Genomic DNA, 23,448 nt, shown 5'->3' on the forward strand with positions numbered 1-23,448 from the left:
TCGCTTCCAGTTCCATCCACTGCACTCCATCTACCTCGTGGTGCACATGGTGCATCACGCCCTTCTGCCCATATGCAGGAGGCAGCGTGTATTCCTGGTCCATCTCCCTCGGTGCAGGAGCATTAACATTATTCGAGGCCCGCGAGCGCTTTCGCCGCCAGAAGAAGAACCCTCCAGCCGCCAGCGCCACTGCGCCGAGTGCAGCACCAATACCGACACCAGCCATAGCTGCTGTTGACAGGCCTGAGGATGCAGACGCCGACGGTGATGAAGGGGTCGAAGCCGGATCGGTGTTTGTTGATATGGCTGTCGAGAGCGTGGTAGCTCCCGTTTTCGATGCCCCAGGTATCTTCGCTGTGGTAGTGGCATTGACCTGGTCACAGAGTTCTTGTGCGAACTTGAGCGTCGTAGCTTGGTCTTCCGCATTGCACGAGCCTTGCATGCAACTGAAGATAGTGGGTACTTGGTTGTTGCACATGCATGCCATGTCCAGCAGGGCACAATCGCCATGGTTGTTGCTGATGCATGTTTGCTATCCTATTGTCAGCGGAGGGTCCGACGGTATTTGCTGGAGAGAAAAAGGCTTACCGCGCACTGAGGGAATCCTGACAGGTCGGTAGGAGTATCGGACCCAGCGATAGTTCCTACAAAAAGTAGCAGCGCGAATGCGATGAGTGAAAAGATGAACATTGCGTCATGAGTGCTAAGATCGGAGGCCAAAGGAGAGTAAGAGCATCCAAGGGGTCAGACTGAATTATTGATTTTTGACCAGAACGGGTGGCTTGTCGCGACATGATGTTTATCCAGCATGGACACAGATTGGTAGTACAAAGGATTCGCGCGAAGAGTTCGTATTGGTCACTGCGAAGCTCCCTTGTCAACCCCTGCAGGATCGCTAACAACGTGGAGTAGTTGGGGCCGAAGTAGACCAATGTAATCAATGGACATGCGCCCCAAACCGTAAAGAAACTCTACAAGTCGAGACAGAGCCCAATAGGGATGAAGTCGTTGTCTGCCCGTGGAGCTTGGTCTCGATTTGGGTCCGTGTAGGGCTATGACCAGCGATCTCGCGCGGAGCAAAGGAGCGGCGGCTGGATGAGAAGGAAGAACATAACAGAGCGGTCATGAAACAAGGGCCAAGGCTGCGCTCAGGCCGAAAGTCTACCGACGAACTGTTGCGGAGCTGCTCAATAGTCTTCGGTATTCCCTTGAAGGTTCCAGGGACTGACAGTGATTCCAAGGTGAAGCGCTTTGCTCAAAGAACGATCTACCGCATTTCCTGTTGCTCAGTAGAAACAGAGCCAGATCGCGGACTTTCAACACAAGAGTTGTGTCGAGGCTACCAGCGCAGGCTCGCATAGCAGAAAAGTTGTTCCAACTGCTTGTTCTCGAAACACAGAACGTATGTCGTGTAGTTGCGCCTTACATGCGTTTGGAAGCACATCGACTGGAAGTTATCATGCATGGGCGGCTGCCATGCAGTGAGTTGGTATCGGCCGAGAGCTTGAAGGAGCGGCGGTATAAGACTCGTCCAATAATACTCTTCAGCACAGACCGACCGAATGCATTGCCCTCGTCGACGTAATTTTATATGCAAAGCGAGTGATGTGATATATGGCATTAACGGTCTAGAGCCATGCTGTCAGCCATGTCCATGAGGCACGGGTATGCAGAGACGGGCGGCAACACATGCCGTTGCACAATGACATGCGGGTGGGCTTCGCGGTAAACATCCGTGATTTTCGAGTGAGAAGCATCGTTTAGCAGTCCAACAGCTACGCCACATTGAGGCTGCCAGCCTACCGGGCTCGAGATATACGATTCATTTCGCTTCGGATAGGTCCTGCAACACTGACAACATGTCTGCCGATGTCGCTACATGTCGCAAGGTCTGTACTGAATGCAATCGAACTTGTTTACGATGATAGAAGAACATGGTCGAGACGTGGGACGCATGTCGGACGAGTGGATGTTTTGCTGTGAGTCAATAACAAGGCAAAGTCGGCATTCCGTGCTCAAGTAAATAGTTATCGGTGAACAACGAACGGATATGGTCAGTATTTAGTATAGTGTGTCGGATGCAATGCAGACCTTGGTCGCTTCCTGAAACTCCATGGTATAAAACCTGCCCAATCGGTCGCGTAGTAAGGAGCGTTTCGACTATCCGCACGAACAAGCCTGTGCATTCAGTTCGTGCACTTTGTACAGAACCCGCGTATCGTCGAAGAGTGACCGACCGATGACAGAGAAAGAATCGAAATTTGTTGTGGACCGTTGCGACACGGCGTATTGTGAGAGTGACGGTGGATCTAGGGCGGGTGGGCCACCTCCGTAGGCTTGCCCTTCCCTACTTGCGTGGCACTTCCCTAGTCAATATCTATAACACTTGCCGTCTGATATCATATGCTCCGAAGGCCGAGTACATACAAAGTAGTAGTCGTAGGAATCGGAACCCGCCCATGAGTTTGTAAGCTATGAATCTCCTTTATTTGAAAGCGACATGATCGTATGGCAATTTTATAGACCACACAGGATGCGCTATACAAAACTAAGTTACCACGCTCTGTCCATGGTTCAAGGCCAGGAAATGTGCTCGCTGCCCGCCTTTGTCCTGCGAGTCTTCCTGTGTTCGAAGAAACTTCACGTTGTGTTGGCTGCAAGCCCATTCCAGCTGGCCAAGCGTCTTTAGTACCTCCGTTTGGTCTGTGACAAATGTACCCCAATGTATGCCAACGGCAATGGGTCGTTCTGAGCTGGCCGCATCATCCGTCATCTCTCGCAACACACGGACTGCGTCCCAGGGAGGCATGTGGATTGCACCTGCGATACCAGCACTATGCCGCGGAAACGGATCCAGAGAGTCGGGAAGGTAATTAGAGAAGAAGCCCTTGAAGTAAGCCCATGTTGCGCCGAGTGCTAGAGGTAAATAGAGAAGATGAGGCGACCCAAGGCGAGTTACAATTTCCACGAAAGCAGGGCATGCGGGGTATGCGGTAGGCTGGACATTTGCTTCTTTGCTGCGTGTGCGCCGGGTGTTTGGTCGCTTTGGCGCCGCAGATGGTTCCGGATCTGTTTTGATTGCAGGAGATGGTGGCTGGGGAGGCCATGCTGGGTCGCCATGGAATTGATAGCCAGTATCGCCTGCGAAGAATACTCTGTATGGGTCGCCATGGGTTGCTCGATGTTCCAGGTACCAGGATGACCACAACGTCATGTTTGCATCTGCACCATCTCTACCACTACCATGCTGTGCTGGGGTACAAGTGATTCGGAGTCGAGCACCATCTGCTCCTGATGCCGTGATTGTTGAAGACTCCCACCAGTCAAGCTCTTCCACTCGGTCTGCTGCGATGCCGCATTCCGTAAACCATTTCTTGTTCTTTAATGGCACAATGAAACGTATGGTCGATCTGTGGAGCGTCCAAAGGCCATTAATTGTTTCGTAGTCCAGATGATCGTAGTGGTTGTGGCTGATGAGGACTATGTGAATGGGAGGTAAATCTTCCAGTTTACATGGAGGCAGATATGATCGAATTGGTCCAACAGACTGAGAGGGAGAACATCTCATGGAGAATATCGGATCGAACAAGACTCGTACTGGTGTTCCGTCGGCTTCCAGTGATGGCAATTGAAGCAGCATGGAAGCATGCCCTAACCATGTTGATTTAGATCTGTGTTCATTACCATCGAACGAAAAGTCCGGCTTCTCGACACCCAGCAAATGAGCGGCTTGCTTGTCTCGATCCGCCTTTGTCGAACCTTCCGTGGGCGCTCCCGGAACATGAGAGGCAGCAAGATCTATGCTTCTATCTTCATCAACGCCGAAAGCCAGTGAGTTCCAGGTCTCCTGAGGCGTGGGCTTATGAAAACTTGGCCATGGGTTCTTAAAGCTCGCGATGCTATCATTGCCGGTTTGCGATCTATCTCGACTCCTACTGCGATTGCCGATGATCTTCTCTTTGTTCGAAGTGGAGGTCAATGGCCCGAGTATAGATGTCCAGGATGCTGATGGTTTGGTGACCACATGATGCTCTGGAGTATTTTCGTAATTGTTCCTGGTAACAGTGACGCTGAGCAGTGAAGGCGCCATAGCTTGCTACGGGAGCGGGAATTTAATCGTAAAGGTCACTTGGCGTGCTTGGGAGATGGTTGTTGATGGGCGGTCTGGTTCAGGTTTGAGTGGGCAAGCCAATACCTGTTCGACCTATGGCACGCATGACATCATTGTTGACACCTCGCCCGCTAAATGTTTGGCGCAGTCACCATCCAGTAGTATCTACCCTGAAGGTCGCAGGCCTACCTCTACGCGTCGACGAGGTAGCTACACTTCGTTATATCCATTTCAGCATCCATAATCTTGCTTTGCTCCCTGAAAGTAGTGCTGGTAGACCTGTCGGCTACCTGCGCTCGCACTACCCTCCCCTTATCTTCCTTTGCATCCTCTAGAAACCTAGCCACCGAATTCGTATACAACCAGCTTATCATTGATGGTGCTCGGTATATCTGCCATGTCAGCGCAGCCGGCGCCACCAGCTGCACCGCAAGATACGCCGACATGACTACCACAGCCATGCTAAAGATATGAGGCTTATGAATCCTCGTCCCTTCAGTCGAGTATACCTACGACCATGATGGCCGTCCTTGCCGCAGTACTAGCAACGATTTACTAGTGCGAAGAGCTGGTTTGGATACAACGTTCCTCGAGTCGCATGCCACTCAATGTACACCGCTGCTACTTGGGCAACAAGCGTAGTGATGATTGGGATGGTGGTCGGACCCGCAATAGCGTTGAGGATGTTGATCGCTGTCATCCAGCCACGAATGCTCTCGACATCCTTGAAAGAGCTATCTGGTCGTAGTAAGATGGTGCCATAAGCGGCCGATGGGCCACGATGCACGAAAGCGCATAAAGCGTTGTTATGAGCGGAACGTAGAAGCCAACGAGAATCAATGTATGCTTGTGATATTTAGCTTATTCAAGTTTCTCCGGTTTGAAGTGTGAGTGCGTATGCCTGGCCTGTGACTTAAACCAAACCCGGGAACGCAAGGATTGTTCTTCCGGCGTCTTCGACAAGATGGGTTGCATCGTCAAAGACCGAAGCGTTGGTTTTCGAGTGGCCCAACAAGTGTTCTTCATTTTCCCTCTCTAGCTGTTCTACTGATGAACGGCGTAAATTACACGCCGTCGTTGGAGTGGCGACCAAGGATGCACCTGTGGTCAATATGCCGACAATAATTGATGATTGTTCGACTTCGTCATGTTGCAAGGCGGCTTGCGCAACATATTGTAATCCTATGCAGGCCGCTAAGAAGGCGATTTCTTGTTGTGGATACCCGAGCCTCACCTCAGCTATCCATGGGTAAGCCGAAATGATCTAAGGGGCGCCTGACCAAGCAACCCCTTGGATTGTGCTAATAGGTTACTGCTCGATTCAGCCATGCTAGGGTGCAGTAAGTGCTGAAGTTCGTGGGAGTGAGCAGCACGTGCTAGGAGTTCGGCATCGGAAAGTAACTTGGAAGAGGCTTCATTTTGTTCTAAGTGTCCGCAAAAGGCTTCTTCACGATACGCTGGTATCCCATGTTGTCATGGTAGAGCTCGCTCGAGGTTCCTCGAAGTCGAATCGATCCCGCAGCGGCCTTTATCTTAGCGCCTTGGCAGACCAACAACGCGGGGCGATTCGCACAAGACTCATCAGTAGATTTCGTCCTCCACGCGCGCCACCTTTTCCACCCCGCAGACGCCGTTACGACTCGCCCTACACCGAATATCCGCAAGCCTCCGTTAGCCGGAGCCAGTCGCAAACATGTCTCTCACCAACTGCCGGTTTTATGAGGACAAGTACCCTGAGGTGGAGAGCTTCGTCATGGTGAACGTGAAGCAGATTGCGGAAATGGGTGCCTACGTCAAGCTGCTTGAGTATGGTGAGTAGAAAAGGACGAGTACTACTGGTCAGTCCTAATATTTGCAGACAACATCGACGGCATGATCCTACTCTCCGAACTTTCGCGGCGACGTATCCGTTCGATCCAGAAGCTCATTCGCGTTGGCCGTAACGAGGTCGTGGTGGTGCTGCGTGTGGACAAGGACAAGGGTTACATTGATCTGTCAAAGCGACGTGTGTCACCCGAGGACATCATCAAGTGTGAGGAGCGGTACAACAAGTCAAAGATGGTGCATTCTATCATGCGCCACGTCGCCGAGAAGACAAACACCCCCATCCAGGAGCTATACGAGAACATTGGCTGGCCGCTGAACAAGAAATACGGACACTCGATCGACGCCTTCAAGCTCTCCATCACCAATCCCGAAGTGTGGAACGATGTCACCTTCCCCAACGATGTGATCAAAGACGAGTTGCAGTCATATATCAGCAAGAGGCTCACACCGCAGCCTACCAAGGTGCGATCGGATATTGAGGGTAGGCTTCGCAACACGCTTGCGCGGTACAGAGCTAACGATTACAGTGACCTGCTTCGGATATGAGGGCATTGACGCCGTCAAGGAGGCTCTGCGCACCGCTGAGGCGAAGAACACACAAGATACACAGGTTAAAGTGAAGCTGGTATCACCGCCGCTATACGGTATGCTTGCGCCCCGCTCGATGCTCACCGCGCATCGCTAATTTTAGCAGTCCTTACGTCCCAATGTCTCGACAAGAACGTCGGCATCCAAGTCCTTGAGCAAGCGATTGAGGACATCAAGGCGAACATAACGAATGCAGGCGGCGACTGCACAGTCAAGATGGCACCGAAGGCCGTCACGGAGAACGATGACGCAGAGCTCGCAGCGCTCATGGAGAAGAGAGAGCGCGAGAACCAGGAGGTCAGCGGCGACGAAGACGAGAGCACGAGCGACGAGGGCGGTGTTGCCGAGGCGGACTAAGTGGTGGTTGTTGGTTCGAAACGGTCGTCAAAAGTGAGCATCTGGCGTTCAGTAGAGATTTTGGACAAGGCGTCGTGGCTGGCCTCAGCGTGAATTGTGTACGCTATCATGCATCTGCTCGCGGGAATATCAAGCGCACCGAAAAGGTGTTGCAACTTGTATATGTTTCTTACAATTACAGTCCTCGAACACTTCCTTCGAATGGAGGGAAGAGACGAAAGGGGAACATTCGTGAAGATTGCAGGTCCACGCGATACGTGGAGCTTGGGCCAGTGGGGTCGATCGCGATATGACGAAGCTTGCTTTTGCTCTGGAGCTCCGCTACCAGGCCTAGCGCAGCCAAGTTTCGCAACAAAAAGGCCAACCTCCTCACCAATTCTATGACCTGTGCCGATCTCTCCTCACGACCTTTGTGGTAGACCCTTCGCTTGATTGATTACCTTTGCACTCGCTTAGGACCGCGTTTCTTAACCTCTGCTACTACAGCTAGCGGAGCTTCACCAAGTTCCCCGCCGCCATGGTACGATGGGGCAAGCTCTTCGATTCAGACGGCCATGATAGACGACACCGCCTCCAAGATGAAATGCGATCGCGTTAGTCCTTCCCGATGTATGAATCAGTACGCGATCTAACAGCTCTCAGTGCTGCCGACGCGCCGCGAACGTCCTCCGACGCCGCCGATACCCCCCAAGGAGGTTACCAAGGTCGCACTCCGCCTCAAGCACCAGATCGAGCAAGTGGTACCGTGCGAGCTAGAGCAAGAGCTCGTCGTCAAACCGCATAGCCATATAATAACTCCAGGCGTCGTTGCGACCGCAAAGGAAGCCGGTGGCGAACAATACGCCGCATGCGTGGTATACTGTCTGCTGGTGGTCAAGAAATGGTTCAAGAGACAGGCACTGGCTGAACTCTGGGATGCCGACCTGCACGAGTGTCGCGCCACAGCTGCTGAGAAGCTGGCCAAGCTTATCATTGAGGACGAGGAAGATCAAAACTACCTCATGGAGCACATCCTGCTCAAGAGATATTCTATCTTTGTCGACGGCGAACCCACAGTGCCTGCCAATGTTATCGAGCGCGCTGTCGATCTGCATTCCTTGACTGTCATTGGATCCTCCGGCTATCAGAAGTGCATACATCATCTGTGGAAGGGCTGGTTAGTGCAGGATGACGAGGACCCTAGTCGCTTCGTGCACTATGACAATAAGACAAACACGTCTTACTGGTCGCACTTTGACCCCGACCGCATGCGGGTGCCGCGGTACCAAAATGCCCTCCAGATCGCTGTCTCCGTCATCTTCCTTGCTCTCTATACGGGCGCCATCAACACAATCAACCCGTCGGGTGACCTCGATGTTGTAGAAATTCTGCTGTACATTTTCACACTTGGTTTCATATGCGATGAGACGGCGAAACTGTGGAAAGTAGGCCGCTACTACATTGGTTTCTGGAATGTCTTCAACACTACTTTATACGCCCTACTCGCGACTTCGTTCATCCTACGCATGGTAGCCTACGGACAAGGAGACGACAAAGAGAAACGAGCACACTTTAACGAACTAAGTTATGACTTCCTCGCCTTCGGTGCCCCCATGTTCTGGATGCGTCTCCTACTCTACCTGGACACCTTCCGCTTTTTCGGCGCCATGCTCGTCGTCCTGAAAGTCATGATGCGCGAGTCCCTCATCTTCTTTGCACTCTTGCTGGTCGTCATAATCGGTTTCCTGCAAGCTTTCATCGGCCTTGACCTCACAGACAACTCCCTGCAAGACTCGGGCTTCGTCATCCAAGCCATGCTCAACGCCATCATGCAGAGCCCCGAATTCGACGGCTTCGAGCGCTTCGCACACCCCTTCGGCCTCATCCTATACTACATCTTCACCTTTGTCGTCATGGTAATTCTGCTCAACATCCTCATCGCGCTGTACAACTCCGCCTACGAGGACATCACCGAGAACGCCATCGACGAGTACATGGCGCTCTTCTCTCAAAAGACCATGCAATTTGTGCGCGCGCCGGACGAGAACGTCTTTATTGCCCCCTTCAACCTCATCGAGATGTTCTGCCTCATTCTGCCGTTTGAATGGTGGATGCCCCAAGATACCTACAACCGCCTGAACGACTACGTCATGGGTTTCATCTACAGCCCGCTGCTGATCATAACTGCGTGGATGGAGACGACGCAGGCGCACAGCGTGCGCACGAACAGGAAGCGCGGCGAGGACGACGACGATGTTGTGCAGGAGTGGGAGCAGGTCATGGGCGAGTGCGACTTTGAGGCTGATGGGTGGGACAAGAAGGTGCAGCAGACGAAGCCGAATGTGGAGTTTGACACCACGGTGCTTGAAGTGAGGAAGCTACAGCAGGAAGTCTCGGAGCTGAAGGAGATTTTGCTCGAGTTGAGGGATAAGGCCAATTGGGGGAGCGATACCTTGAAGGAGAGTAAGATTGAGGACAAGGGCGAGAGCAGTGATAGCGTCGCGAGGGAGGAGTAAGTGTGTAGTCCCACCTGGTATGAGGACGACGAGTGGACATTGACTTGAACTAGACGGAACGCGAGGTTAGCGCGTATGGTGGATGAGACTGCGAAGACGGACGACGGGACCGTCAAGACGGCTGACGGGAGCGATTGGCACTCTGATTGATTGATTGGTTGATGGATCAGCAGAGCGCTTCTGGTACATTTTGGTGGCTTCGAGACTTGACTCCCGGCCTGTTATATCATAGGTAGGGTCAAGCGTTCCTAACTGTTAATAATGTTGAAACGACATGATAGTACATGATAGTATATGTAGGAAACAACACTACTAAGCTCATGAGTTTCCCAACCGTCATGATGAATGTTGATGAACGCGACCCCCACCTGCACCCAGCGCTTGGACCGTCGTACATATGCATCTCAATCACCCAAACACGCTTGTTGTTTTCTTCTTTACCAGATCCCAACACCGCCGCATCCCCGTCGACAGCGTCTCACCCTCCATCTTCTCCGTCTCCACCCACTTCCGGCCCGACGTCTCCTCGAGCATCTTCCCATCTATCCCAAACCTAAGGTGAACCACGTGCATCGTCAGCTTCAAGTGCGTGAACACATGCACCAACGACCCGAGTTCCTGCAAGTGCACAGTGTTACTTATAACCGCGCCCAGGTCAAGACTTTCGACGTAGGCTCGCGCAGCGGCTTTACGTGTCGCGGCGGTGTGCGCCATATCTGTATTTGGGAGTGTTTGCTGCGGAAATTGCCAAAGGGAGGCAAGGAGACCTGCTCAATCTATTAGCATCGAATATTGTGAGACGGAGATGGAAAACTAACCTTTCGCCGGTCGCTGCTCAATGAACCATTTACTCTGCCCATCTTCCTGTGCGGCTTCGATAATGCAGACTACGGCGTCTTCTTCGGGGACGGCTTTTTTGGGCATCTTTTTGGGGAAGAGAGAGCAGTATATCGCTATCCTTTTTGCTTGTGCTGGTGTCGCTGTTGGAGTTTTTCTCTTCGTAGATGGAGGAGGGGAGGAAGTGGATGTGGAGGGCGTGGGTGTTGCGGGCTTTGGCTTCGGAGCGCTCGAGGTAAAGTAGTTGGATAGCTTATTCGACTGTTTCTGTTCTGTTTTCTGTCTTTTCGCCGGCTTTGCTGGGACATCATCTTCGTCGTCGTCATGTTCTTCGGGCGCTGTGGCTAGGTCCTCAGTGTCCAGCTGCTGGCACAGCGTACATGCGTCTTCGATGTCCGGCACTTCAGTAGCTGCCGCTTTCTTGATCGAAAGTGTTTCCCCTTCAGCGTACACCCTACAAGTTCTGCGAATCGGACACTCGTCGCATTTCGGCTTTGGAGTGCAGATGGTCGAGCCCAATTCCATGATTGCTTGATTCCATTGTCCGGGGGTTTTACTTCGCCCTTTCTCGGGATGCCCAGCCACGCTTTTGACCAACTGATCTGCTACCTCCCAAAATGCATCCGTGCTCTTCTTATCTTTTGCATCAACATACAAGCCAAGTTGTCGACTCAGGACTCTAGCCACATTCCCATCGAGTACGGGTTCCGCTTCCCCAAACGCGATGCTCGAGACGGCGCCAGCTGTATACCTGCCGATACCCGGGATCTTTTGCAACTCTACAACACCGCTGGGGATCTTGCATGATTGTGAGGGTTGCATTGAGATCACAGCTTTGGCACCCTCGTGGAGACGCGTTGCACGTGAATAGTAACCCAAGCCTTTCCAGACTGAGAGGACGTCGTCGTGGGAGGCTTGAGCAAGTGACTCAACGGTTGGCCATTTCGAAATCCAATTGTTGAAGTATGGGATTACTGTTGAAACGCGGGTTTGTTGCAACACTGCGCAGCCTTAGTATACTGTGTGCATGATGTATCTGGGCCGACGACTGTTCACGTGACCACGCGTCACCGCGTACAATTGCATTCGTGTTTGGTGTCGTATCAAAGACCCGGAATGATAGCCAATTATGCGCTTCGTGGACTGGAGCGAACTTACTGACTTCACTGACCCACACCTCATACGCGCGCTTTTCCAACAACGCTCCAAAGTCTTCTTCCTTGCCCTCGCACTCAGCAGGATCAAGCCATTTCTTGCGCCAGGGCATATTCCTCGCTTCCTCGATGCCCTCAAACCATCCTAATAGATCTTTACTTGCGGTCTCATCATCCAAAATGAGCGGGTAGTGGTACGCAGCTGAATGAGCGCGTGTGGGAGGTATCGCTGTTAGTTGCGGTGATGTGGGCTTTGTGAAAGCAGGTGATAACGCGGCATTTATTTTGGCTTTAGGTTTTGCACGCGTCGTTAACGCCTTCCCTTTGGACATTTCGCGCTGGAGGGTCTTCGATTCGAGTCGGTGGATTGATACGGTGTAGACAAGGTGTGCTTCGTGGGTCGCGTTCATCGACTTTCGTCGCGCTAACTCGTTTTCGGAAAGACTCGACACCGAGATCGATCAGGAGCCTGCCAGGCATGTTTGGCAGTTCATCATAATTATAATGTCGCGGGCCTACGTGTTTCGGAAGAAGTTCGAGAACGGAATGATTGTAAAGGGGGACGCCGTACCATTCGCAATAACACATTAATATTGTCTGCTAGCATAATCGAGCCTCAAGTCTCGTCCTGATATTGTAGTCTAGCAACATTAGGGACTGCCCGGAAAATTTACCATGTGTGTCCCTAACTAAATTATTGTTGTTATCCGTAAGGCAACGACATGGTGCCTGTAGCTGTTGCCTTAGAGCGGAAAGCGGCGTAGTCGCCTGCAACATGCAAAATACCGCTCGCTCTCTAGAATATCACGCATCTCGCTTTCAAGTACATCCTTCAGTAATAAAAAAAAGAAAAGATAAATATTCAAAAGTAGCACATCAAGCTGTTACAGACAACATGTCACAGGGATCGCAGCTTCCACCACCAGATGATTCGACTCAAATCGGCCAACCCCCACAAAGATCACACTTGATTACGGAACCAATATCCAACCACAGCGTCGCAACAATGCTGTCCGCTGTCCGCACTGCTATAGAGAACGGCGCGGACGTCAACCAAGTCGACACCGAGCCTTTCCTTGGTCACAACGAAGGACGTCCTCTTGACGCTTGTCTAAGACAAGTCCATATGCCAGGCCGTAAAAGTATAATCGAGAACCTTCCAGTCATCTAATTGCTCATAGAACACGGCGCCGATCCGCGACTCTACTCCAGGCAAGCTGGGTCCGTGCCGATAGGGCTTGCAAGGAATTATTCCGAGATGGAGGAAGAAACGGAGGAAGCGAGGGCATTTTGGAGACATCTTTTGATGTTGTTTGAGGAGGCCATCGTAAAGCTGGACGCAAAGAAGGAAGAGTCGGCTAGAGCGAAGGACGGCGCAGTAGACAAGAAATGAAAGTTGCTGGTGCTTTCGAGCCATCACCTCTCTTGATGTTGAGAAAGTGCGGTGCATGTCACTCCCGTAGCGCGGACTAGCTACCTCATCAAGCAAATCGTGACCTCTCTTCAAAGCCGCTCAGAGTTCATCATTCTAACGATCACCGTGCGCGTCCATGTCGGCACCGTTGTCGAGGAGAAGCTTAACCACTGACTCATGGCCTTCAACCATTGCCGCCTGGAGTGCGTTACCATAGCGTCCGCCAGTTCCATTAACGTCGGCACCCTTTTCAAGTAGCAGTTGCACCACTTTGAATAAGCCCAAGAATGCAGTGTAATAAAGAGGGGGTGCTATCTGAGCCATGGTCTTGGAAAAATCTGGCTCCATTCCAGGCATGTCTGGATCGTACAGCCGGATCCAGGTCAGATACACGGGATTCTCGATCGAGAAAAGGTCTATCGCAATATGGCTCGTACTATCGATATATTCTTTTGATTCTCGGGCGTGATACGTCCAGAACTCTGCGCAGTACCGTGCGAGTTTGAAGGCTTGGAGTTATTCATAGGAGCTCGGTTCAGGTAGCTGGAGAGATACTGAGCGCTTCTAGCGGGTTTGTTAAGACTTCACCGCGGTCAAACGCCGGGTAACCCTCCGCGTCAATCGCGACGACCTCAGCAACCTCTGCTGCAGAGAGTGGTCGGGCTGAAGACGTCAACCACTGAAGGATACGCATCGCATACGTGGGATGTTTCTCTATTACGGAGGAGAGGAGACGTTCGTATGTCTCAGATAGCGACCTTGGCATTTCGGCGAGAGATTGACGCAGTGTCGCTCTATCGTGGCACATTGCCAAAGAATCTAATTGCAATGCAGCCCATCGAAATCTGCGATGACAATCAGTCTCAAGAGCTTCCTTGTTACTAAGGATGTATTACTGTCCATCGGTTTTCTCTACCAGATGATCCTCGATCTCTTGCCGCAACTCAGCATCGCCGGCCCACTTGCGGAAGCGTGATTCGCTAGACAATCTGTGGCGAATATACTGGCGGATGTCTTGGTGATGTGGTCCAATCTCGAGCCTTGCGGTATTTTCCTTGTTCGAAAAGCTTTCTAGGAAATCCTGGAACTCCATGTCGTGCCGGCTTATCATAAGAAGGTGTAAATTCGGAGATTGCCGCGTTATTATTGGTAGAAGCACGCTCAATAGCTCAGGGCGTTGTAAACATTCATCTAAACCTTCGATGAGTATGAAGACCTGTGGAAACTCCAGAATCAGTTCTTGTAGCACTTCTACAAACTCATGAAGTGGCCGAGGACCCATTCTCTCACGCAAGGCGAAAAGCCAGTCGAAGCATCCAGGCATCTGAACGCAATATTTGGAGAGTTGACCAATCAAAGAGCGCAGCATTAGCTCTGGACCTTCCTCGTGGTTATCTTTGTAGTTAAAGTAGAAATGTGCGCAAACTCCGCCGAGGCTACGATCACAGCGCTGCAACACGTCTTCGAGGACCGTAGTACTGACTACCGTTTTGCCAGATCCTGGCTTACCCCACAGCCATAGGACCGAAGCAGGGTCATTCTTCCAGTTGTTATACGCAGTGTTCTTGAGAATCCAATGGTCAGTATTTTGAACGCGAGCCTTTATTGCTTTCGAGGGTATCGCCGAAGGATCGGGGACCTCGAGCCATTGTCGTAGCCCAGAGAGTTTCTGTTGGAGCAAAGCGCCTGAAGGCCCCTCTATAGCGTGTTCAGCCATTTTACGAAGCCGCGCCATTGCTTTTATCTTTCCTTCACCGTACAGAAGGGGCATGTTAATCTCAAAGATGCCGAGGAGGCAATACGCCATGTCTTCTTCTAGTCCGGTCTGGCGTAAAGCGGCCCACGAGAAGCGCTCCTCCATGCTGAAGTTGCTTAATGGTTGATTACGGAGAGCTGGAATTGGTAATCTGGTGGTCTCGTGTAGTTGTCCTTCGAGCGACTGCTTGTTTCCTAGGTATTCTTTCTCCTTCGAATAGAATACAACGTTGCTTGGGGCGATAAGTTCCTGGAGTGTCCAGCCCCGGGTGAACCATTTGCTTTTCCTGAATGCCGATTCCCAACTTCGATCATGACTGCTGCCCGAGACATCTGCGAGGTAAACGTAACATCGCTCAGCGTTCTGGTACCAGCGAAACATAGAGTTGATAGCCTCGGTAAGCTCCGCACTGTTTGATTTATTGATGCAGCAGCTGTCGACCCAGCAATGTTGTAGGCCGTCCGCTGCAGCCTGTTGCGCACAGAACAGGATCTTGTCATAACCTGCTTTCGTCTTTCCCCGTCCGTTAGTCATCTCTTCAAAGCTGACTTCCTCGTCTCCCCATCTATGAGAGAGGATAGCATAGGGCGGAATAACGCCATCATTGTACATATCATCCGTTAAGCTCAGCTCCCCATTTTTGAAATGTAAGAGTCGCATGTTGGTAGGTACGTCCCAACAGGAAGTGAGTCATTCGTAAGGTACACACTGAACGGCTTGATGTTGCTCAGCAGATGATGGCTGCTGGGAGTGGTCGTGATAGAGGTTGGAAAGCTTTGAGAGCAAAAAGGCTCAAGGCAAGAAGGCTGAGTGCGAATGTAACTCGAGTTGGGCTTCGACCCGGCTGCGACTAGCACAAACTCGGTTAGCATCGTGCATTCGTGCAGATACGTAGGATCTCTCGTGGTCCGGTCCTAGTGCAGTCTGAGCCGGAAGTGTTGCAACCATCGTGCATTGCGGCAGCCCTCCTTTGATCATAAACTGTGCCTCGGAGAAGATCGTGGAGACTATTCCACATACGTTCTTTATCTGAGAGTTCTCCGTGGGTGGACCTCAGCCCCATTTTAGCTCGGACGCGGTGGAAACTTCGACCTGGCGGCGCCTAGTACATCATGGGTTAGCAGCATCGATACTAGCGCAGAAATCCCGGTAAGTTAAAGCCTCCGGCGTGGCATCTTCAGCTCATTGACAACCTTCGTGAACTACACTTCGAGCAATTTGGACTAGATTGCAAAGGGTCGAGTGCCATAGGTAATTTGAAGTACGATGATTGGATCATCGATCAAGGAAAAGAGGAGCCTCGGCGGGAATCACGTCGCGTTGCTACGGAGGCTAGACAGGCGCAATGGTGACGGACGAAGCCGATGGAGGTTCTAATGGAGATCAAGGAAGTGTATATAAGGAGGGGAGATTGTGCAATGTGATTCATCATCACCGCCTCGAGTATCGTAGCGACCACATCCATCCTCATCACTACGCAGCGACTGCCAAAAATATCCTCAGAGCACTTCGCATTCATCGTTCTGACCTGCAAAACGAGGAATATATACCCATTGACGCAGCGCCATCCGATCACTATGGCCCCAAAGCAAACCATTGCTTTCTTCGGCGCGACTGGTGGATGTGCAGGCAGTTCACTCGCCTGCGCCCTTCGCGAAGGCTACCACTGCACAGCATGTACGTCTACCATATCTATCTACCGCCTACTCCACCACCACAACATCTCAACACCACGCAGTCGACTAACCCTCAGCAGTAGCACGCACTCCCTCCAAACTCCTCACCCTCCTCTCATCCGACCACGACATCCCAACCTCCACAACAAAAGCCAATCTCACAATCATCCAAGGCGACGCAAAGAACCCATCCGACGTAGCCCGGACCCTCCTCTCCCCCCTCAACAAGTCCCATACAGTCGACACAATATACTCCTCCATCGGCGCATACCCAACCTTCCAGCTCTCTCTCACAACCCCCTTCGTCCTAGCAGATCCTACCCTTTGCACCTCCGGCATGAAAGCAATATTTTCCGCCCTGGACGCGCTTAACCTCACTACCTCCGAAGGGCAAAAACCTCTCTTAATAGCGCTTAGCTCGACAGGCGTCAACGGTCGCACGAGAGATATCCCATGGCTGTACCATCCGCTATACCACGTCCTAGCCGCGCAACCGCACGCGGACAAGCGCAGCATGGAGGGGATCGTCCTGGACGATCAAGGCGAGCATTTCAGAGACTTTGTCATTGTGAGGCCCACGGCTTTGGTGGATGGGGAGAGAGGCGTGAAGAAGGTGAGGGCGGGGTGGGAGTGGGGTGTGCAAGGGGAGAAGGAAAAGGTGGAGAGGGAGGTTGGGCCGGCTATTGGGTGGACAGTTGGGCGGAAGGACGTCGGTGCGTGGGTTTTCAAGAACGTGATAGAAAGAGGCGGGTGGGATGGGAGGTGTGTTAGTTTGACGTACTGAGTCGGGCAATGCAGATGGAGTGTGAGATGGCTCTGGCGCAAATGTACAAGGGCGTTATTCGTGCGAACGTTGTGAGGCTATTTGAAAGGCGCCCGTACGATTGCAAGAACAGACATAATTGAAGAAAGAATAATTTTTGGCCAAATGTATTAGAAACAAATTTGCTGCAACATGCAAGTGTATACAGTCACACGGCGCTGAATCTGAATCTGCAAGGGTAAAGTCTCGGTTGCCTCTGTACGAGATGAGCAACTGCCCATAATTCTTCGGTAAAAATTGTTCGCTCAAAAATGCTACGAAGTAAAGATAGTGATTAGGATAAAATGTTTCCTCAAAGATTCCTCCCACTTCAGACACAGCGAAGGTCCATATGCCGCTCTTAAATCGCCCGCTAAACGCCTTCAATGCCAGTGTATTATTCAATGGCATTCCAATATGCCCAAAACAAGACTTCCAATTCATGGGGGGTATTCGCGAACAGTAACGTAATCCGTACGTAAGTAGGAGGCAGAATGTTCATAAATGCCAGATGCCAAAACGGCAGGACGAGTCTATCCCAACGATGCGTAGATGCATGGTTCCAGATAGTAATAGATGGTGGGGGGAGTTTACGTCGCGGTGATGGGGCGCGGCGTCTTCTTCAGCCAAATATCGCCGCCTTCGCCCCTTTCCCACTTCCTCCATGCGATGTCGTATGCTTCTTCCAGGTCTCGTACCCATCTCTTCGTGTCGAACAGGCCACTGCTCCATCTTGCTTCGTATAGGGTGCGTCGAAGCTGGCTCAACCGGCCTATAGCGCGGCCGTCTTGATACTTGCAGTTGAGGGCTAGTCGAACAGCCTTCGTTTCGTAGTCTTCATCGTTGTCTGCAATAAGTTCCTTTGCAGCCTGGAAGCCTTCCTGATTCTTCGGGAGCGCGCCTTTGAGGATCGAAGCTGCCATGCGCGAGCACATTTTGTAGTTGTACCTTGGCAGAGTGAGCAACGGTGTGCCTGACCAAAGAACGTCGGCGGCGGTCGTGTGTGCGTTGCATTCGGGCGTGTCGAGGAACAAATCGCAGACACGGGCTCGTGCAATATGCTGGCTTTTTTGGGCAACGTCTGTGAAAATAACGCGATTGGCAACCTCAGAGCCTGCCCATAATTGTGCCGTTTGCTTGAGGTTGGTTTCGCCCAGGTCGGGAAAGCGGAGCAGCCAGAGGATCGCCTTGGGGACCTTTTGGAGGATACGAAGCCAGGTTCGGAAGGTCGTTGGCTCGATCTACAGATGTTAGATCAAAAAAAAAAGAGTGAAGATGTGTTCAGCTTACCTTGTACAGCTGATTGAAATTACCTAGGATGATAGCGTCGTCAGGAAGATTGGGGAAGATTGTTTTCCGCATGTTCCATCTCCTTTTCTGCTCCTCCTCCCAGTTTAGCTGTTCCTCTTGAGCATCCGGAGCACTCTGCCGATGGTCGCAGCAAAAGAAGGTATCGCGGCAGTAGATGATATTCTCAGCGTAGATCCAGTTCTCGTCTTCGCCACCACTGTTGTCATCAACAAGAGCGTCTTCCAAATCAATATTCCTGCGCCAGCTGCGAAGAGTATTTGGTGGAACAGCTGTGTCGTCAGCGAGCAGATAGTCGCACCACTCGGCGCCAAGTGTTCCTGCGAATCCCATGAATGACATTTGAATGGGGGCTGGACGGGCAGCAAACACTTCGTTCCGTGCACCACGGGTGTATCCGTTGAGGTTGACAAGGATATGTATCCCATCATTGATGATTTGACTGACGAGGCGTTCGGCAGACCAATTGCTCGCATCGTAAAATACTGGCGCTTCCCTTTCGATCTGCTGGCGATGCGCTGTGTTATCGCTAGCTGTGGTAGCATAGCAATAGGCTTTGACTCGAGCCTTGTTGTGGAGACCGAATACCGATTGCATTAGATGAGCGAGAGGGTGGTTGTTGAAGTCCGACGAGACGTATCCAACTTTCAAATAAGGAGCCGGCGGAGGCGGAGGAGCGTACACTGTCCGAGGCAGCCACGGTGCCCTTAATGTCGAGCAAGATATTCGAAGACCGTTCCGCTGGGAGATCAAGCGGATTTGCTTGGCCGACATCGGGCAGGTGAAGGTATGGAAAGGAAGTACTGTGGGAGCAGCAGGCACAGTCAATGCTGCCGGTAGCTGAGGTCGCCGATAGCTTGCCATGGGTCGTTCCTTGGGGTACTTGTACTTGTCTTGATACCACTGCCACGAGATCCTTCGGATAACACGCTCGACAAGACGAACAAGGCGAGCTCCTTCCCACTTGTGGCCTCGCCACTTGACCAGCACGCCTCGCACGCGATTTTGTCTCTCTTGCAGGTCTTGGGTCGAGTTGTCTGTTAAGGTAAGCGACCGGAGTATATCCTGAATGAACTGCTCGTCCATGATTCCACGTCCCCAGTCTTCACCGTCCGACAATTGCTTCTCGACCAAGCTCACGACCTTGTGGATCCAGCCGCCGCTCCTTGCTCCTGATAGCCTAGCATCAAGTAGCATGCCATTTTCGTCCACATGCCAACGATCTCGAGAACCACGATCTTCAGCAATACCACCTCTTCCGTGCCATCCGCAGACTGAGTTCAACGCGTTCGCAAGACCACAGACTGCTTCTGCAAAGTCCGGACTAGCTTTCACGGCTCTCCTATAGTACACAATAGCATCGCTGATGCGGCCTTTGTCCTTGACAGCATTCGCGAGGTTTGCGAGAGCAATGTCAAAGTTCTTGTCACATGCCACTGCCTGTTCGTACATTTGAATCGCCGCTTCCAGTTGGCCAATATCTTTCAGAAGGCTACCCAGATTAGTATACAGATGAGCGTGTCTGCTGTCAAGCATCAGTCCATAGTGGTAGTACGCGAGTGCAAGAGCTATGCCACTGCCTGGAACCAAGCCTGGGACCGTTGGCTTTTGCATCGTGTTTGAGACCGGGATGCGTTTGGAGGGAGCGGACTGTTGAACACTGGCGAGAAGAATGCCCACATTGTTGGCCGTGGAAGGACTTGGCTGCAAAGCGAGCGACAAGTAATACAAAGCGAGGATTTCCCTGACCCCGTAATTACTCTGGAATGCGGTGGCCTTAGGCGAGTTCGTTGCCATGCCGTCCTGGAAGATCTTGGCCAAAGACAAGAGAGAGTTGCTCGTAGTTGAAATGGCAGCCTTTCGAGCCATCCCCTCGCCCGGAACATATTCAAGGCCTGGCAGGTCCCCCTTTGGCGGGAAGCAAAGCTTCGCGGTTTTGTCTGCTAGCTCAGGAGGGAGCAAGATAGGATCATTGGAGGGAGGAGTGCGACGACCACCAGGAGAGCGTTCTGAGCCATCGTAGCCCACGACAGACAGAATGTGCTGGATCAAACCGTCAATACCCTGCATTCGTAAGCCTGCACCGATGAGCACCGCATTCTCGAACGCCTTTGCTGCTCCGGAGTTATCTCCAAGGGCATACAGCATGTTGCCTTTGGCATGCACCAGGGCCAGAATGCGGCCATTGTCGCAGCCAGGGACGGCGTAGCCACTGGAACCGAAGCCTGGCTGGTCTGCTCCAGCAATCTCTTCTGGGTCCTTAGGAAGTGATTCGTTTTCCGTGTCGTATTCGAATACCGGCCGATCTGAGGCTTCCGACAACTGGGGCGATTCGGTCGCTGATGTCGAGCACTCACTCTGTCCGTCTATATTCTTGAAGACCTCCCCTTTCTTGACCAACTTCAACGAGCTTTCCACCTCTTCAATGATCTGCACGGCTTCTTTGTTCCTGTGACTACTGCACAGCAATCCAAGTAGGTGTTCAACAGCTTCAAAATAGCTAGGCCTCAGCTTCACCGCCCTTCTCCAGTATTGTTCGGCTTCTTGTTTCTGATGCAAAGCCAGGAAAGTTGCTGCTAGATTGGAAGTAGCTTCGACATGGCTGCATATGTTAGCAGGTCTTCCTAAGGCCAAGATCGCCAAACTTACTCCTTGTCTAATTTCAAAATATGTTTATACCACCCGTGCGCCTTTTGATAGTCCCCAAGCGCGTAAGCAAGACATCCACCCAAGAGAATGCCATCTATCCAATTCCATTGACTCTTTTCACAATGCTTCGTAATAGCATCCAGCGCGGAAGCTGCTGTCAAGCTTGGGGGCACTTCATTGCGCGTTTGATGGATTCCAGCAACGGAACCTGACATACGGCGAAGAGGGCGTAATGGTTCCATACCGGCAATCTGTGGATGGACTGAATGTGGATTTGCGAATGTTGGTGTTTGCGAGGTTTGTGAGGGGTACCATGACGATCTATTGATATTTGAATCGACTCGGCCAAGGGCCCAGGCGGATGAAGAGCGGCTGTGCGTCGGTCTATGGAATGAATGTCTATTCGTGTGCGGCTGCGGGTGAAAGTCGAACGTCGCCGTCTGCGAGGCATCGAATGCGTGCGCGTTGCTAGAACTACTCGTGGCACTGGAGAAATTTGCAGCTGGCTGTTTCGGGGGCTTCGGGTAGATATGTGGTGGTGCGGAGTGTTGTTGGCCATTGGAGTGCTGTGCCCTAGCTTTGCGGGTTGATTGCAGGTACTTGAGCAGGTCAACGTACACCGTATGTGCCCAGGCGAAAATTTTCTCTCGACTCTGCGCATTCAGTGACTGCGGACCGAACTCAGCCGTTATTGGTGCAGGGAATTGATCTGCAATAGGCGTGGTCTGACTGGAAGCTAGCGAGTAGTCCGGATGAGGGCGGTGGCTGGGTGGTACAGGTAACGGTTGGTCTTGATAATCTAAGGCGGGGTTTGGATGAGGATGCTGGAACGAAACGGGGTAGTCGTTCGCCGATCTACCAAGGAGGGGGAAAGGGGTTTGCAGCTGCTGTAGTTGGTAAGGATGCGGTTGCATATGCATATTAGGCAAAGTGTTGTTGTATGCATGGTTCATGAATGCGTTGTGTTGTGGGTGAGTCCAATTAGGTGCGTGATGATTATAGTACCGCGGGTCTCGCATAGCAGCCGGACGATAGGGGATGAAAGTGCCATCATGCCAATATGGGCCAAAAGGTCCTTGGTCGTTCGATACGGTCGGGCCTAGAGGGCTCTGCATCATTTGTTCTGGGCCAGCAGCGAACGGATTACCGAACATCTGATACTGGGGATGGTTCTGTATTTGAGGGATTTGGTTTAGCATCGAATCAATCTGCGGTGGAGCTCGACCGGAGCCTGATTGGAAGTACAGACTGGGACTCCAGTTCACCGTCGCATCATGCTGAACGCTAGGGGACCTGAGGGGCAAATCCTGCTTGAGACCGTAAATGCTTGATTCAGCCGTGACGGGTAGTATGATGTGTTTTGTGGCATGAGGCTTCTCCGTCTGTTCCACCGAAGTGCCATCATAAGCTGCTGCGAGGATGCCATTCGGTGTCTTACGCCGTAGCATGTGCTCTGGTGGTTTGACCGTGTTCCTTCCACTTTCAGAGCCTTGTGAGTGGTACGAGTTGTGCCGCGACAGCGGATAAGCGTACTGTTGGGGGAGCTGCTGAGCCATGCTTCGCTGGTCGAAGCCTGGAGCACTCCGGAGTAACTGGCCATTTGGAGACGCGAGTGGCTGCTGGAAAGGGCCCAGCGGTGAATGCAACGGTGGCGGCAGCGGCGGAGGATGTTGTCGGACCATCGTCATGGTGGACAATGCCGTTGTGGACGCTTGTGGGGGATTAGTGGTAGCCGTCTGTGTCAAGACGGCGAAGGTGTGCTCTTTCTTTGAGCAAGTCGAATGCGTCAACGAAGCCTGTCAGAACCGTCAAACAGCAACCAGGCCACGGGAACTGCTGTGGAGCCCTGGCTGATGCTGCTTAATTGCTAGACGCTTTTCACCAAGACCGGCTTGTGCCTATGCCTTTGCGAAGTCGTCGCCCGCCTACCGCACATGACATATCTTATGAATCGTGGTCAAGACTGCGAGCACCGGGAGCTCCAGACTGGAAACCAGCAGAAGCCCGGGCGAATAAGAAGGGTGATGGTAGGTTCGTCGGTTTGTACGCTCCTCGCGGTGACGGCGCGTAATCCGGTGCGGGTCGTGGGATGGGGCTCACGGCGTCGGAAGGGGAGTGGTCTGCACGGCGGGCAGCGGTCAGCGGTCAGCGATGAAACCACACCTTCTGGTGTTTCTCGTCGGAGGGATGCAAGGGCGGAAGCCAACGTGTTATTGCCTCAGCGGCCGCTGGCGGAATGCTTCTCCGCCCGCGTGCAGGGCGGCTGGGCAAACGGGGATGTTTGCAGGAAAGCAGGGCAGCTGCAACTCACAGTATGCGCTTTGGCATCTGCCTGGGGCGGCGGGGCACGGTTGGCTGGCTGTACGTACGTGTGTCGGGTCGGGCTGGGCGATATGCGGTGCAGCGTTGCGGGCACACCACGGCGGGCTCGGAGCGTACGAGGATGCGAGGCGCAGTCGCGTCGTGCTGCCTGG

At 52.3% G+C, this 23,448-nt stretch overlaps 7 protein-coding genes across 7 annotated transcripts; 3 read left to right on the forward strand and 4 right to left on the reverse strand.

Annotated features, from left to right (window-relative positions):
• Positions 1–2,548: 2,548 nt before the first annotated feature.
• Positions 2,549–4,090, reverse strand: N0V89_005214 (uncharacterized protein; the record flags this gene model as incomplete). The annotated part of the gene is made up of 1 exon (XM_056213991.1): positions 2,549–4,090. The coding sequence occupies one exon, from the start codon at positions 4,088–4,090 to the stop codon at positions 2,549–2,551; it is 1,542 nt and encodes a 513-aa protein (XP_056071258.1).
• Positions 4,091–5,804: 1,714 nt separating this feature from the next.
• Positions 5,805–6,883, forward strand: N0V89_005215 (uncharacterized protein; the record flags this gene model as incomplete). Its single annotated transcript, XM_056213992.1, has 4 exons — positions 5,805–5,922; positions 5,970–6,419; positions 6,466–6,582; positions 6,633–6,883. The coding sequence occupies 4 exons, from the start codon at positions 5,805–5,807 to the stop codon at positions 6,881–6,883; spliced, it is 936 nt and encodes a 311-aa protein (XP_056071259.1).
• A 517-nt stretch (positions 6,884–7,400) lies between these two features.
• On the forward strand, positions 7,401–9,378 carry YVC1 (Calcium channel yvc1; the record flags this gene model as incomplete). The annotated part of the gene is made up of 2 exons (XM_056213993.1): positions 7,401–7,476; positions 7,526–9,378. 2 exons carry the CDS (start codon positions 7,401–7,403, stop codon positions 9,376–9,378), a joined length of 1,929 nt encoding a protein of 642 aa, XP_056071260.1.
• Positions 9,379–9,786: 408 nt separating this feature from the next.
• On the reverse strand, positions 9,787–11,701 carry N0V89_005217 (uncharacterized protein; the record flags this gene model as incomplete). The annotated part of the gene is made up of 3 exons (XM_056213994.1): positions 9,787–10,145; positions 10,197–11,216; positions 11,374–11,701. The coding sequence occupies 3 exons, from the start codon at positions 11,699–11,701 to the stop codon at positions 9,787–9,789; spliced, it is 1,707 nt and encodes a 568-aa protein (XP_056071261.1).
• A 1,974-nt stretch (positions 11,702–13,675) lies between these two features.
• N0V89_005218 (uncharacterized protein) lies at positions 13,676–15,199 on the reverse strand (the record flags this gene model as incomplete). Its single annotated transcript, XM_056213995.1, has 1 exon — positions 13,676–15,199. One exon carries the CDS (start codon positions 15,197–15,199, stop codon positions 13,676–13,678), a length of 1,524 nt encoding a protein of 507 aa, XP_056071262.1.
• A 917-nt stretch (positions 15,200–16,116) lies between these two features.
• N0V89_005219 (uncharacterized protein) lies at positions 16,117–16,999 on the forward strand (the record flags this gene model as incomplete). Its single annotated transcript, XM_056213996.1, has 2 exons — positions 16,117–16,216; positions 16,293–16,999. 2 exons carry the CDS (start codon positions 16,117–16,119, stop codon positions 16,997–16,999), a joined length of 807 nt encoding a protein of 268 aa, XP_056071263.1.
• Positions 17,000–17,607: 608 nt separating this feature from the next.
• On the reverse strand, positions 17,608–22,662 carry N0V89_005220 (uncharacterized protein; the record flags this gene model as incomplete). Its single annotated transcript, XM_056213997.1, has 3 exons — positions 17,608–18,258; positions 18,308–20,927; positions 20,975–22,662. The coding sequence occupies 3 exons, from the start codon at positions 22,660–22,662 to the stop codon at positions 17,608–17,610; spliced, it is 4,959 nt and encodes a 1,652-aa protein (XP_056071264.1).
• Between the last annotated feature and the right edge of the window lie 786 nt (positions 22,663–23,448).

This window comes from Didymosphaeria variabile, assembly GCF_027946475.1.
Source record: "Didymosphaeria variabile strain IMI 356815 chromosome Unknown scaffold_4, whole genome shotgun sequence".
Classification (NCBI taxonomy): domain Eukaryota; kingdom Fungi; phylum Ascomycota; class Dothideomycetes; order Pleosporales; family Didymosphaeriaceae; genus Didymosphaeria; species Didymosphaeria variabile.